This window comes from Delphinapterus leucas, chromosome 20 (genome assembly GCF_059928025.1).
Source record: "Delphinapterus leucas isolate spDelLeu-1000000601 "Yukka" chromosome 20, BTC_Dleu_Yukka2, whole genome shotgun sequence".
In the NCBI taxonomy this organism is placed as follows: Eukaryota; Metazoa; Chordata; class Mammalia; order Artiodactyla; family Monodontidae; genus Delphinapterus; species Delphinapterus leucas.
Genome location: NC_143148.1, coordinates 57,604,842 through 57,617,272, shown reverse-complemented (window position 1 = coordinate 57,617,272; position 12,431 = coordinate 57,604,842). Strand labels below are relative to the sequence as shown.

Here is a 12,431-nt window from a genome sequence, read left to right as displayed (position 1 = left end):
TCCCATGCCATCTCGAGGGTTATGAAGGAAGGGTACATGTGCGTGATCAGCTGGGCCTAAAGAATATCTGGTGTTTTTACCCGTCAGTGTTTAAAGTACAAACTTACTTCAGGTTGCTCAGCAGCTATTGTTTAAGCACCGAAGGGCCGCACGTGGAGGGATGAGGACCCAGACCTGGTCTCCATCACTTAAGAGATGACAGGACTTGTCTTTTCATCTCTCTCTTATGCAGAATCCTTCGGAGTTAATCTGGGGAATGTTCTAGAATGAAACCACATGTTGCTGTGGCAGTTTAGGAGTCCTGTGTATCTCAGATTTCACCCCCGAATCCCCTTCTCTTAAAACCTGGCTGAGGCGCAGTCGAATGTGTCTTCACACTTTACCTTAAAGCTGTGTAATTGTTGAGCTCTCATTTTTATTTTTTGGCCTTATTATAACATAGAAAAGATTTTTCTCTTAAGATGATTTAGGAAGATTTTATTTTTTGGATGTTGTCAGAAATTACAGCAATATATTCATAAATACCTAATTACTACATTCAACAAATAATATTACAATACAGTTAATTCAAACAAGTACACTTAGAACAGGTTTAATTTCACAGCATCTAAACTGCCCCCCCAGAGTGACCGAGGCACTGTTCCTCCTCCTTCCATGTACTGGTTGACTGTTCTAGCAGTTAAGCATAGGTACATACAGAGTAACACGACTGATGGATGAGCACGGTCTTCCTCGGGTCAAGGTGGAGTGAAGGAGCTAAGGTTAAGCGCTGGATCAGAAAGTTGGGGACAGGCTACTGCAGTAGTAAAGTTGATACTGTGGTTACTTGGAAGAGGACAGGGCTGCTGCGAAGTGGCTAATCCACGCTGTACGATGAACAGCATCGCGGTGCTGACCATCTCCATCTGGTGGCAGTTCCCTGGAACTTGCTACGCTTTAAGCCGTGGCCCAGAGGGAAAGGGGGGTTATGCAGTCTAATTTTGGAGATGTGACAGCATTGTGAGCTACTTGACGAAACGCCATCCCACATACAAACTTAAGACTTCCTGTTAGAATACTTTAATGCTTCGCTACTTTGCTGAAGGTGTCGGCTCCTTTTAATATTCTTTGAGTTTCCCTGAGGGTGTATAATCTATGAGCATGTTAATGCCAATTAAGTGTTTTGTTTCCATTAGAATATAGACTACACTGTTGAAGAGCCTATCTTGGTCACTTATCTGAGATAATGGATTAAGATTATATTTCACTTCAGTTTGGCTTGTTTCTTCTACATGTGGCGCCAAGTTTGGGGGAAAGCTCTGGGTTGTTGCTAATGATCTGATTGAATGCAGAACCACACGACTCACTTTTGGAAGGGACCCCATCCCGCACAGGTTTAGCGAAACCCCCTTCAGAGGGCAGACGGCAGCCGTCTCTCCCAGGTGCCGTGGGAAGACACAGGTCGTGAAGGACTGTTCACAAAAGTACTGACACAGAAGTTGCATGATCGGTTCTAGAGCACATGTGGTGCACTTCTGAACTCTGTCTTTCAAACTCAGTGTGAAACAGCTGAACGAAAAGCTTCAGGGATTCCATACTTCTCTGTCAGTTTTTAAGCCCAAACTGAAGAGGCTCTGATGCTACCATGCTCTTTCAGAATAAGTGTTTTCAGATTATAAAACTAATTACTAAATGGAACAAAAAACCCCCCAAGATTGGGTACTATGTCTCAGCGGTGCAGAGACATAGTACCCAATCTTTTGTTTTCAAAAGACACTTTGTTTCCTTTTTCTTATTCATGTTGCCTTATGGGTTTGTATTTATATTCTGATTGTCCTATTACTTCTTGAGCCTTAGAATATTGAGAGACCCTCACAGGTCGGTGGGAGTATGGGGAAGCAGAGTGATGGAGCAGCTCAGAGGCGGGGCAGGGGGGAGGCAGGCAGTTCTAGCTCAGTGACACAGCTGCACCCCTGGGCAGGCGTCCCTTTAACCTGTGTGCCGCGTCCTCCTCCCCAAAAGCAAAACAGCCGCAGACACAGGCGCTCCCCTCAGGTGGTAACAGGATGGGGCTGTGCACGTTATCAGATCTACTCATCCCTTTGCTTTTTGGCCAGGACCCCTACCAGAGCCGAGGAGCAAAGGCATCCAGACATTTTCTACTACGGAGTTAGGAGGACTGGGGGGGAAGCGTTAAGATGTAGTAACCCTTAGGCCTTCAGAGCCAGCAAGCAGATCTTAGGTAGAGAAATTCAGTGACGTTTTGCCCTGATCGTTGGCAGTGGGGCTCCCTCTGAACACCTGTTGCCACCTGTGGCACATGGCGCTCTGTGTCTTTGCAGGGGAGGAGGCCCCCGGAAGAGCCCTTAGTTCTCGTCAAGTCGTTTCTGTAGAGAGAAAAGCACTTGCTGACTGCTGCTAATACTGGCGGCACTTTTCGTCTGAGTTTGCTAATAACTGGAAGATTCTTGGCAGATACACAAAGCAGACTGTGTGGGAACAGATAAAGTGACACAACGCCATCTGCCAGCAAGCTGTTCCGCGCAGCTAAGGTCTGGGGCCGAGGGCATGGCCACTGATCACAGTGAGTAGCCTTCCTGAAGGTCAGCCAGCCCTTCCCCTGGCCCGGGGCGTGATGCTCGGGTCCCCTTGCCCTCCCCCGGGCAGACCAACAACCACTGGCTGCTTTGGCCTCTGGTTCAGGCCCACTTGGGCAAGAGATGCCTTCCTGATCTGGATTTCACGCTGCCTGAACCTGCCTCATCCCCGTTCCTAGCCGCTCCTGTGGTTGGCACAGTAGGTCAGTCCAAGAAGAGAAGTTCTGCGCAGGCACTGTTCACCCTACTTTCAGGCTGGTACAAAGCTTTGCATCTGAATAAATAAACCCTATACAGTTTCTACTTTGCACCTGCGCAGACTGCCGTAAGACACCTCAGCATCCTGTCCCAGCAGCCGCTCCCTTCCTCAAAGGCTCTTAACGAAGCCCATGTGCGCCTGCGTGCGTGAAGGTGCACACACAGCGTCCACCTGGCTCCCACTGGAGCCCGCCCCTCCTCGCTTCATAGCATGGGCTGTGGTGAACTGGCTGCTGTCCGGAGCAGGGGCGGGGCGCAAGAGGAAGTGAGACGTAACCATGGCTGTCTACATCATCACTCTGGTGCAACTCAAAAATGAAGTGATCGCATAGGTGCCAGTGGTAAGCTCTTTACTTTTCTTCTTCTTTAATTTTTTTTAAAAACACTTCAATATCTTAATGTCCTGACCAGCAGCAGTACAAACACTAAAAAAAGCAAGGTGTTTTTTTTTTTTTTTGCCCAGAAAAACAAAACAAAAACAAACAAAACCCCCAAACAAGAAAACAAACAACAAAAATCCCTCCAAACCACATATTAAAAATGGCAGGCTTTTTTATAACAATAATTAAAGTAATAAAAACATACAAAACTTTGTTTTTTTAATATATATACACAGTACAAGGCTGAAGCACCTTTGACTTTCCTCTCAAAAATTTACGTTTGTATGAAAACACCCCTACCGCAGTAACAATCTGGTGGGTGTGGATAAATGTGTACACAGAGCTCTGTACATTTTCCCCCGTGAAGTAATAGAAAGGTACCTTCAGTTTGTTGATTCGCTTTTTATCTTTAGGTAAGGTAAGAGCTTTTCTGGGGAAAAGCCTTTGGGTAAGGCTTCAGCACTGTTGCTTTGTGTGCTCCTAGGACCTGTTGCTTTGAAGAAAATTTTGCAGAAAAAGTAACTGAAATAAGCCCTTTACTTAAAAATGCACCCCCACCTCCCTTCCACTGAAGGTAGGTCTCAGTCCCGGGGAGGACTGAGACCGGCCACCACCCCCTGCAGCCAGAACCACCTGGGTTCTCGAGGCCTAGTAACACGGCAACCAAGACGGAACACCGACGGTCCGGTCCAGTCCTACACACCCAGGGGCTAGAAACGATTGGATTTTACTGTTGGTAATGGAGCCTTTCATGTTCAGATTAAAAAATCATGGTGTGGGGAAAGAATAAAACTGCCTTTAAAAAGAAAAAACTGGGTGTTCTACAGGGGTTGCTCGCTGAATTACAAAGGCGATTCAATTGCATTGAAGTCAAGGCGAGTTCGTTCTTTTTTCTGGAGCCTGGAAATCCTTTGCTTCATGCATGGCACATTCTCATTTTTTTAAGCTTCAAACCTCCCAGTGAAAAATATTAAATATTCAAGGTAATAAAATAGATAATATTTCTATACTATAGGTTCGGCCTAGTGCAAGGGAAACCGTCACCTAGGATATCCCTTAAAGTAACCTCTAGGCCAATGCATTGCAGGCAACGCAAGGCACTTCCGTAAGTGATCCAGTTCTGCCTGGAGTCGCTCCCTTTCTGAAACAATCTTCTGTTTCTGGCTCCTCAACTCCTGGAGAGAGAGAGAGAGAGAAATTCACGTAAAGCACTCATTTCACGCGGTAAGGAAACGTGTGTGTGGATGCACGAATGTGCTGGAGGCCAACCTTCAGCACTCAGAACCAGCTCTGACTGTCCCCGAGGTTTCGGATTCTTAAGAGTACCTGCGCTCGCTCATAGGAACAGGGTCTCCTGCCGTCTCAGCTTCAACGCTGAGATTTGAAAAATTAGTCCTGCCGCTATAAAACTTACGTCCTGCTGCTTCAGGACTGGCCAAGACCTAAGACCCGATCTGAGACAAGCCCCCATCCCGTGGACGGGAGGAAGCACAGCCGCAGGGCTGAGCCTGGCTGCGAGGGGAGTCCTTCTCGCCTCAAGAGCTTTCCATCTTCCTGAGCAAATCACAGGACGGGGAGACTTGACACAGGCAATATACACAGCATCGTCACCCTTCCAGGATCCACAGTCTGCAAATGAATGATGCTTCCCTCCTTAGGCTAAGACTGTTTTTCATCTCTCAAGGGCACAATTTCCCTTCAAAACTTGCCTGTATGGGTGCTCTTGAACCCAGACTCGAAAGGCTGAACAAAAATAAGCATTATGTGTTTAAGAAAAACCCCCAGGAGCCGATTTTCATTCCTTTCCCCCACGTGTGGTGCCCCGGGACTCACCGCCATGCTGTGGGAGAGCTGCTCGGCCGTGAGACTGAGGCTGTAGTGCTGGGCCTCCAGCCGCCTGCACTGCGTCTGTAACACCTGCCGCTCTAGATTTTGCTCTGAAAAGACAAGTGATGTTGACACATTTCCTGTATGCAGGGGCCACAGGCCTGGTGAGTGTTCCCCTCTCTCTAGAGCAGCCAGCAAAGTCCTCTCCTTTGGACCACACTGCTCCCAGCCCCCTCCATCACGCTGGTAAGTACATTAAGTATCACTAAAGTAAATCCAACCCAGTGGAACGAGAACCAAGGGTCTAGCAGCGAAAGGCAATTTTAAGGGATACCGGTTAGGAAGTAATTAAGGATAAATGTATAGCCTTAAATTACATGTAAAAGAATGACATTTAGAACACTCCCTAACACAAAAAATAAACTCAAAATGGATTAAAGACCTAAATGTAAGACCAGATACCATAACACGCTAGAGGAAAACAGAACTCTGACATAAACTACAGCAAGATCTTTTTTGATCCACCTCCTAGAGTAATGAAAATAAAAAACAAATGGGACTGAATTAAACTTAAAGGTTTTACACAGCAGTGGAAACCATAAACAAAATGACAAGACAACGCACAGAACGGGAGAATATATTTGCAATAATGAGACCCACAAGGGACTGGTCTCCAAAATATACCAACAGCTCCTGCAGCTCAATATCAAGAAAAAAAAAAAAGACCCAATCAAAAAAAAAAAAAAGGGCAGAAGATCTAAACAGAGAAGACAAAGAGATGGCCAAAAAGCGCATGAGAAGATGCTCAACATCGCTAATTATTAGAGAAACGCAAGTCAAAGCTACAATGAGGTACCACCTCACGCTGGTCAGAACGGCCATCATCAAAAAATCTACAAACAATAAATGCTGGAGAGGGTGTGGAGAAAAGGGAACCCTCCTGTATAAGCTGGTGCAGCCACGATGGACCAGAGTACGGAGGTTCCTCAGAAAACTAAAAAAAGAATTACCATAAGATCCGGCAATCCCACTCCTGGGCATGAAACTAACACACTGTAAATCAACTCTACTCCAATAAAAAAAAAAAGAATAAATCCCTCCTTAAAATGAAGTGTTTCAGAGAGTGGAAGCCAGGGAAGGCTACCTGACTGGTTTTATAGAAGCTAGAACAATCATGATAGCAGGGTAAAAGTACAATAAAATCAATCTAATACCACTTAAGAATATAAATTAAAACTCTTAGAAGTACTACCAAGTCAAATTCAGCAAGGAGTAAGCGAGCAACATCAGAAAACATCAACAGGTGAAAAACAAGTCTGTCATCTCAGTAAATCTAGAAAATACATTAGTTGACTTTCAACAACCGCACACCAGAAAACTCAGCAGCAACTTACTGGAGCGCTTGTAAAGTTTCACAGAAAGGAGCCCACAGGTGTCCCTGTTCAACAGTCTACAAATGATCCTAGGCGATGCAGCATGACAAGAAAAAGGAAATGTATACAAAATTCAAAAGGAAAGAATGAAACTTTTTATTGGCAGGCCTGATCATCTATGATCATCGAAGGAATAAGGGACGACAAACACTGAAACATCCCCAGTGACAACTAATACCTACAATTAGATCCAATAAAAGGAAAGTCAGCCGCTCACGGAGCAAAAATGATGTAACGCCATAGTCACAGGTGGGATAACATCCCCATCAAAGATGGCCATTTTCCCCAACTCTATCAATTCAGTGTACCTGAAAACCTAACAGTCTTTTGGGTGGAACAAAAAAGGCGATCCTAAAATTCACCAGGGAAAGCCAAGGGCCAAGAACAGCTGAGCTGTCCGAAAAGTCAGGGTGAGTTACTCCAGACAATGGGGAGCTGCAAAGCTACGGCAGTGACACAGGGACAGGCCTGGGCACGTGGGGGGTACACTGCCTGCCAGGAGCACACCCCATGGGGAAGAGGGTACCCCATAAACCTCCAGGATAATTGGTTGGTTGTCTGGGTGGGAAAGAAGGAGTTACACTTCTACCTTACTCCATTCACAGAAATGAATTCTACGCATAAGAAAAGCAGAACCTGAAGACTTAGAAGGAAATGCATTTGTTACCATGTCCTTGGGGTAGGGAAGGAATTCCAACAAGGCACCAAAAAATAAACCCAGAAAAGACGGATACATTTCACTGTGTTAAAATAAAAAGGAATGCTATTAACACATATCCTTCTGGATATATATGTACTTAATAAATTCAAAACGAGGGTTTCATTTGAAGGAGAAAAGGAAGCAAAATGTAGGAGTTGATACTATACATAAAACAGGGTAAACAACAAGGTCCTACTGTATAGCACAGGGAACTATATTCAATATTCTGTGATAAACCCATAATGGAAAAGAACTGAATGTATAACCAAATCACTGCTACACACCTGAAAATAACACAGCACTGTAAATCAACTATACTCGTCAATAAAAAGTAAATAAAATGTAGGAGTTGACACTGGTTGTGGCTATGTGGGCATTCCTTTTGATTGTCCTTGGCGTGTTTTAAAATATTTGAAAGGATCATGATATTCGTGATAAAAATTAAGACTCCTGTATGATATGGTAATAAACAGAATTTGGGGTTGGCACTGGCCTGGGTTTTGACATGCTGGTGGCCAACAAGGGTTCGCCTCCTGTACAAAGCTCTAGTCCAGGAGGACCACAGAGCATGTGGGGGACACCACCATGTCGCCCAGATGCTGCACACTTGAGCAGCCTGGCCATGTGGGGCTCGGCTAAGTGAAGCAACTTGGCACTTTCCAGGACCCTTGTACGTAGCCACAAGCGTCAGGACTGGTACAATGTTTAGAAGTGCAATGGAAGACAGCAGAGGGCGAGCAGGCCCAGGTTGGCGCTGTCATGCTGAGTGGGGCCGGGCGCCTGGTGCTTAAACTCCTCCGGTGAGGATGGCCTCACGTTTGTCCGTGAGGAACTGCCCCTGTAAGCCAGCCCGGGCACCCGCAGAAGCCCGAGGAACGGTTCTGGAAATAGGTGAGACGGCTAACGGAGACGTACCTTCCGGCGTTTCTGCCTAGTTGTGGCCCAGGGACCCCGAGAACCCTGAGAGCTAGTGCCATGACTTAGAAACGGTCCCCAGCCCGGCGACAAAATCTGGCGCTGACTGGCCTGTTAAGCTTTCCTTCCCTGCCTTTCCCGGGCCCCTCGCCTGGGCCTGCCTCCCGCTCCCCTGCGTACCTTCTACGTGTTCCTGGTAAGCTTCAAAAATGGCCTCGATCCCATGCCACTTGCGCTTGGGGGGGTCCTCGTCGTCGTCCTCTCCGTCGTCGTCGTCCTCCTCCTCTGAGTCCGGGTCCACCTCCTGTGCCAGGGGGCCCTTCCTCCCGGCGGGGGGCTCCTGCTGCCCGTCGCGCGGGGGCAGAGGCAGCCGGCTGGAGGACCGCAGCTCGGGGATGTTGTAGTGGACAGAGGCGTCGATGCTGTGGTTCTGCTCTGCACACAGCACAGCTGTGCTTCCTGGGGAAGAGAAGACGGCTCATCACAGGGCCCATGGGGACCTGTGCTGGGGGCAGGCGACGGAGTCAGCGTGACTGAGGTCTCGCCGCAGACAAGACCAAGCATGGTGAGGCCTGTGCCCTTCGGAGACCGAAGACGGCACCATCAGGAGGGCTGAAAAGAGCCGTAAAGACGGCAGCAGGCAGAGCAACTAAGCCTGTGCGCCGCAACTACTGAGCCTAAGCCCTACAGCCCACAAGCCACAACTACTGAGCCCGCACGCCTAGGGCCCGCCCTCCGCAACGAAGAGTAGCCCCCGCACGCCACAACTAGACAAGAACCCGTGTGCAGCAACCAAGACCCAGTGCAGCCATAAATAAATAAGACAGCAGCAGGCCTAGATTCAATTAATCGCACCACGTGTACGAGCTCAGCTGTGTTAAGTCCTGAGCTTCGACATCGTGTTCTGTGAAACTGTGGGTTTGAGCTTGGTCTACAGTGGGCCCTCAAGTAAGTATCTGCCCCCGCTTGCCAGGAAATGCAGGCGCTCCAGTCCCTGAATACACCCCGTGCCCTGCCGGCTACCAGGAGGCCGCTAACTGGCGGGGGCCTGTGTAGACAAGGTCCGCTCTGCCTTGTGGCCCTGCTGCTAGTGGTCTAACAGGCGCAAGGTGCCTCCCCGCGTGGACAGCAGCCTCGGGCAGTCAGTGGACCAGTACGGCCCAAACTGTCAGGGGCTGGGTGACTTTAAAGTCTGGACAAAAGAGGTGTAACATCAGGGAATGGTTGAAATGAGGCAGGAAAAATGTGTCCTCGGGCCACCGAAAAGCCTCTGTGGGTGTGTCAGGGGGGAGCACAGAGGGGTTTGATCTAGTCACACGGTCAAAACGTTTCCTTCTGGAAAAATACGGTTCAAGTAAATTCACAACAAACTTCCCATAAAGCGCTCCTCCTGCCTTGGAGAGTTGTTTTCAAAGATCACTGCGAAAACCACTGCCCTTTGCTTTTTGAGTATCATTTCATCTCTGCTGACAGCATTAATTTACCTGAAGGATTTACCTGAAGGATACTGACGTCAGAGCTGTATGTCTAATAGTCAGCTCTTCTAGGTTGCAGTAATAAAATTTCTTTTATACTTTCTTCTGGCTACTGGAGTGTACAGAAATTTCTTTTACACTCAGTAGTGATTTAATCACTGAGGATTCTTTTCTAATCAACGGGAATGAAATGTACTGACCCCTGTTCTCTGACCTGCAGCGATTCCCACCAAAATGTCCAAGGGGCATGAATCTGAGGGCTCACACATGGGGCTGGAGCAACCAGTGTGTCACACAAAGTGCTCGCTGGGTCTAGTTATCAAAGGACAGGGAGGTTTCCAGGTGAGTCTGTAGGGGAAGCTGGGAAATCATTCAGCTGTAGAAGGCATGGATCCTGTTTTTGCTGAAAAGGCTCCTCGAAGGGCCTTATTAAATTCAGACGGCCTCTCTTGCTAAGCTTCCCTGACGTGTGGCCCAAGGAGCAGCACCACCCGGGCACCCGCTCCCAGCGGTGCGCTCTCAGGCCCCACCCTGGACCTGCAGAGGCAAACCCCGCCTCTACCGCCAGGTGCCTCACGCACCCCAAGCGGCCCTCCTCAACAAAGCCAGGCGGCCCCGTTACCTCTGTGCTTCTGCAAGGCTTTCTGGGTGGACTGCAGGACGGACTCGTGGAACTGATGCGCGAACTCTTCCGCCACGAAGGGCTCCCACGGCTTGCTCTTCCCGTTGATGCCGTGGGACAGCGGCACGGGGATGTCCTTGGGCGCGGGGCCCCGGATGTAGTGGAGCATGCTCAGGCTCTTCCTGCCCCCAGGGGTCTCGCTCGGCCTGGCTTTCTCGCCGCTGGCGGGGGCTGGCTCCGGGACTCGCTCCTGGGGCCGGAGCTGTTCCAGTCTCCCAGGCTCCGTGGCCTTCTGGGTGTCAGACAAGGAAGCAGTGATACCCACAGGCTTCTCCGTATCCAGAGAGGCTTGCTGCGTGGCTGGTTCTTTCAGAGACAGAAAGTGAGGAACACGTTAAGACCTGCAACGTGAACGGGCCAACCCTGATGTCTAGAGCTTACACTGAATGAAGACCTAGGACAAAGGACCCGGACTCCGGAGCCATTTAATTAAAGGTCAGTGTGCGCTGTGTGGTCTGAGACGGGGTGCGTTTAGCAGCAAGGCCATCCTTGAGAGGTGCCCCAGGAGGGCATCTGAGAGGCAGGAGAAGAATCTGAAGGAAGAAGCAAGTCGCTTCTGGTCATCCAAAAGGCAGGAAGTTACGTAGCCTGACCCGACCAGAAAGATCCAGTTAAGAGCTGAGAACAGGGCCAGACCAACAAGATTTCCTGCTCCGTCAGCAGGACAGTGCAGGAGAGTCAGAGCCACAAAAGAGAGAGACAGAAGGTGTGAAAGCAGGTACTGGAGGGGCCTGCAAGGCAGAAAAAGCAAGACAAAGATGCCGGGAGGAGGGCGAAGGGTGGATGGACGGGAGCACAGAGCCCAAGCAGCAGGTGCTGAGACCCGGGCCCCCGCTGGGCAGACGGACAGCGGCCAGAGCCACGCCGACCACCGGGCACAGTCTGCCGCAGCCGGGACCCTCCCCCTGAACCCTCTGAGCCCCGACTGCCAAGGCTCGCGCTGCGGCCGAGGAGGTCCTTCCCACGCGCAGGAAGCTTGAGAGAGAGTTGGAGAGAAAGAAGCACACGCTGTGTCCAGGAGGAAGACGACCTGGGGTGGTGGCCTCTGACCCTGGGCAGCCCCCGGGACAGTCCCGGGCGGTGGCGGATGGGGCTGGCCTTACCGCTCAGGGACCCAGCAGGACTGTCCCTCGGAGAGTTCCTGAGCGGGTCTGCCACCGCTGCTGACAGCGCCCTCTGCTTCATGGCCTGGAGCAGCTCAACAAGCCTCTCTTTGTCTATGAGAAAAGCAACCCGAGATTAACAAGAGGATCGTGTCACTCCTGGGAGGGAAGGAGAGCAGGAGTCCAGCCCAGGCCGCGACCGGCAGGCGCGAGTCCTTTAGAACGAGAAACACAAAGCCACGGGGACAGGCTAGGTTTAGAGGAAGAAACTGCACTTTACAGCGAGCCCAGATGCCTCTCAGCTTTTACTACATAACATTTCAGGTGTGTTCGAGAACAGCTGTGTGTGTGCAGTGAATGACTGGTACCTGCGAGCTTCTGGGAACGAATTCTTATTTAAAAGAGAAAAAAGTTGGCCCCGACACAGGAAGCAACCCCGAAGAGCCCCACAGAACCCTGGGAAGTACAGGCTGCTTCCTGACACAGTCTCCTCCCCGCCGCCCGCCACGAGAGTGCGAATCCCACGACGGCTGCCGTTTAGGGAAAAGGGACACCGACCCGGTGACATCTGATGCCACAGATTCCCGACGCAGTTCAGGGGCCTCTCGCGGACTGAAACTTAAGTGGCCACATCACCGGCGGCTTCCTCCAGGAATTAAGTCAGGCACAAAGATTCTCTTTACAAACAAAACTATGCGCGTTCCCAGGGATTTGCCCTGGTAATCGTGTCACTGCCCCTTCAAGAGAAAGCAAGAACGCCAGCTCACTGGTTCAACACAAAAACTGAATGCTACACCCCCGCTACCGAAATAAGCGAAAGTAACTAGATGACCAAGAAGCACTTCTGCTTTCCTCTTCCTTCTGGAAAGAGGTGAGCGAGTGCCAGCAAGGGGAATGTGGGGGTGCGTACCCCAGGAAGGCCTAGTTTTCACCTGCGCCACCATCCTGGCACTGAGCGAGCGTGAGCGGCAGACCAAGGCAGCAGGTGCCCCAGAAAGTGTTCAGATCGCACCACGGGCTCCAGCCCAAGAGTCGGCCCCGACATGGCCCTTGGTGGCTAGACCGATCTGGAAGCATCTCTC

At 49.9% G+C, this 12,431-nt stretch overlaps 1 protein-coding gene across 12 annotated transcripts in view; it reads right to left on the bottom strand.

The window, feature by feature from the left end:
- Window positions 1–3,733: 3,733 nt before the first annotated feature.
- GSE1 (Gse1 coiled-coil protein) overlaps window positions 3,734–12,431 on the bottom strand; it is a 414,574-nt gene continuing 405,876 nt past the window's right edge. For 11 of the 12 annotated variants that reach the window (XM_089903375.1, XM_022582998.3, XM_022582999.3 and 8 more), the window contains 5 exons: window positions 11,350–11,463; window positions 10,187–10,552; window positions 8,270–8,548; window positions 5,048–5,151; window positions 3,734–4,389 (listed from right to left, as the gene is read on the bottom strand). In XM_089903375.1, coding sequence (XP_089759501.1) covers window positions 4,255–4,389; window positions 5,048–5,151; window positions 8,270–8,548; window positions 10,187–10,552; window positions 11,350–11,463 — 998 coding nt within the window. In that variant the 3' untranslated portion in view covers window positions 3,734–4,254. The remainder of the gene's footprint in view (window positions 4,390–5,047; window positions 5,152–8,269; window positions 8,549–10,186; window positions 10,553–11,349; window positions 11,464–12,431) is intronic. The other variant, XM_089903376.1, reaches the window with a different exon arrangement.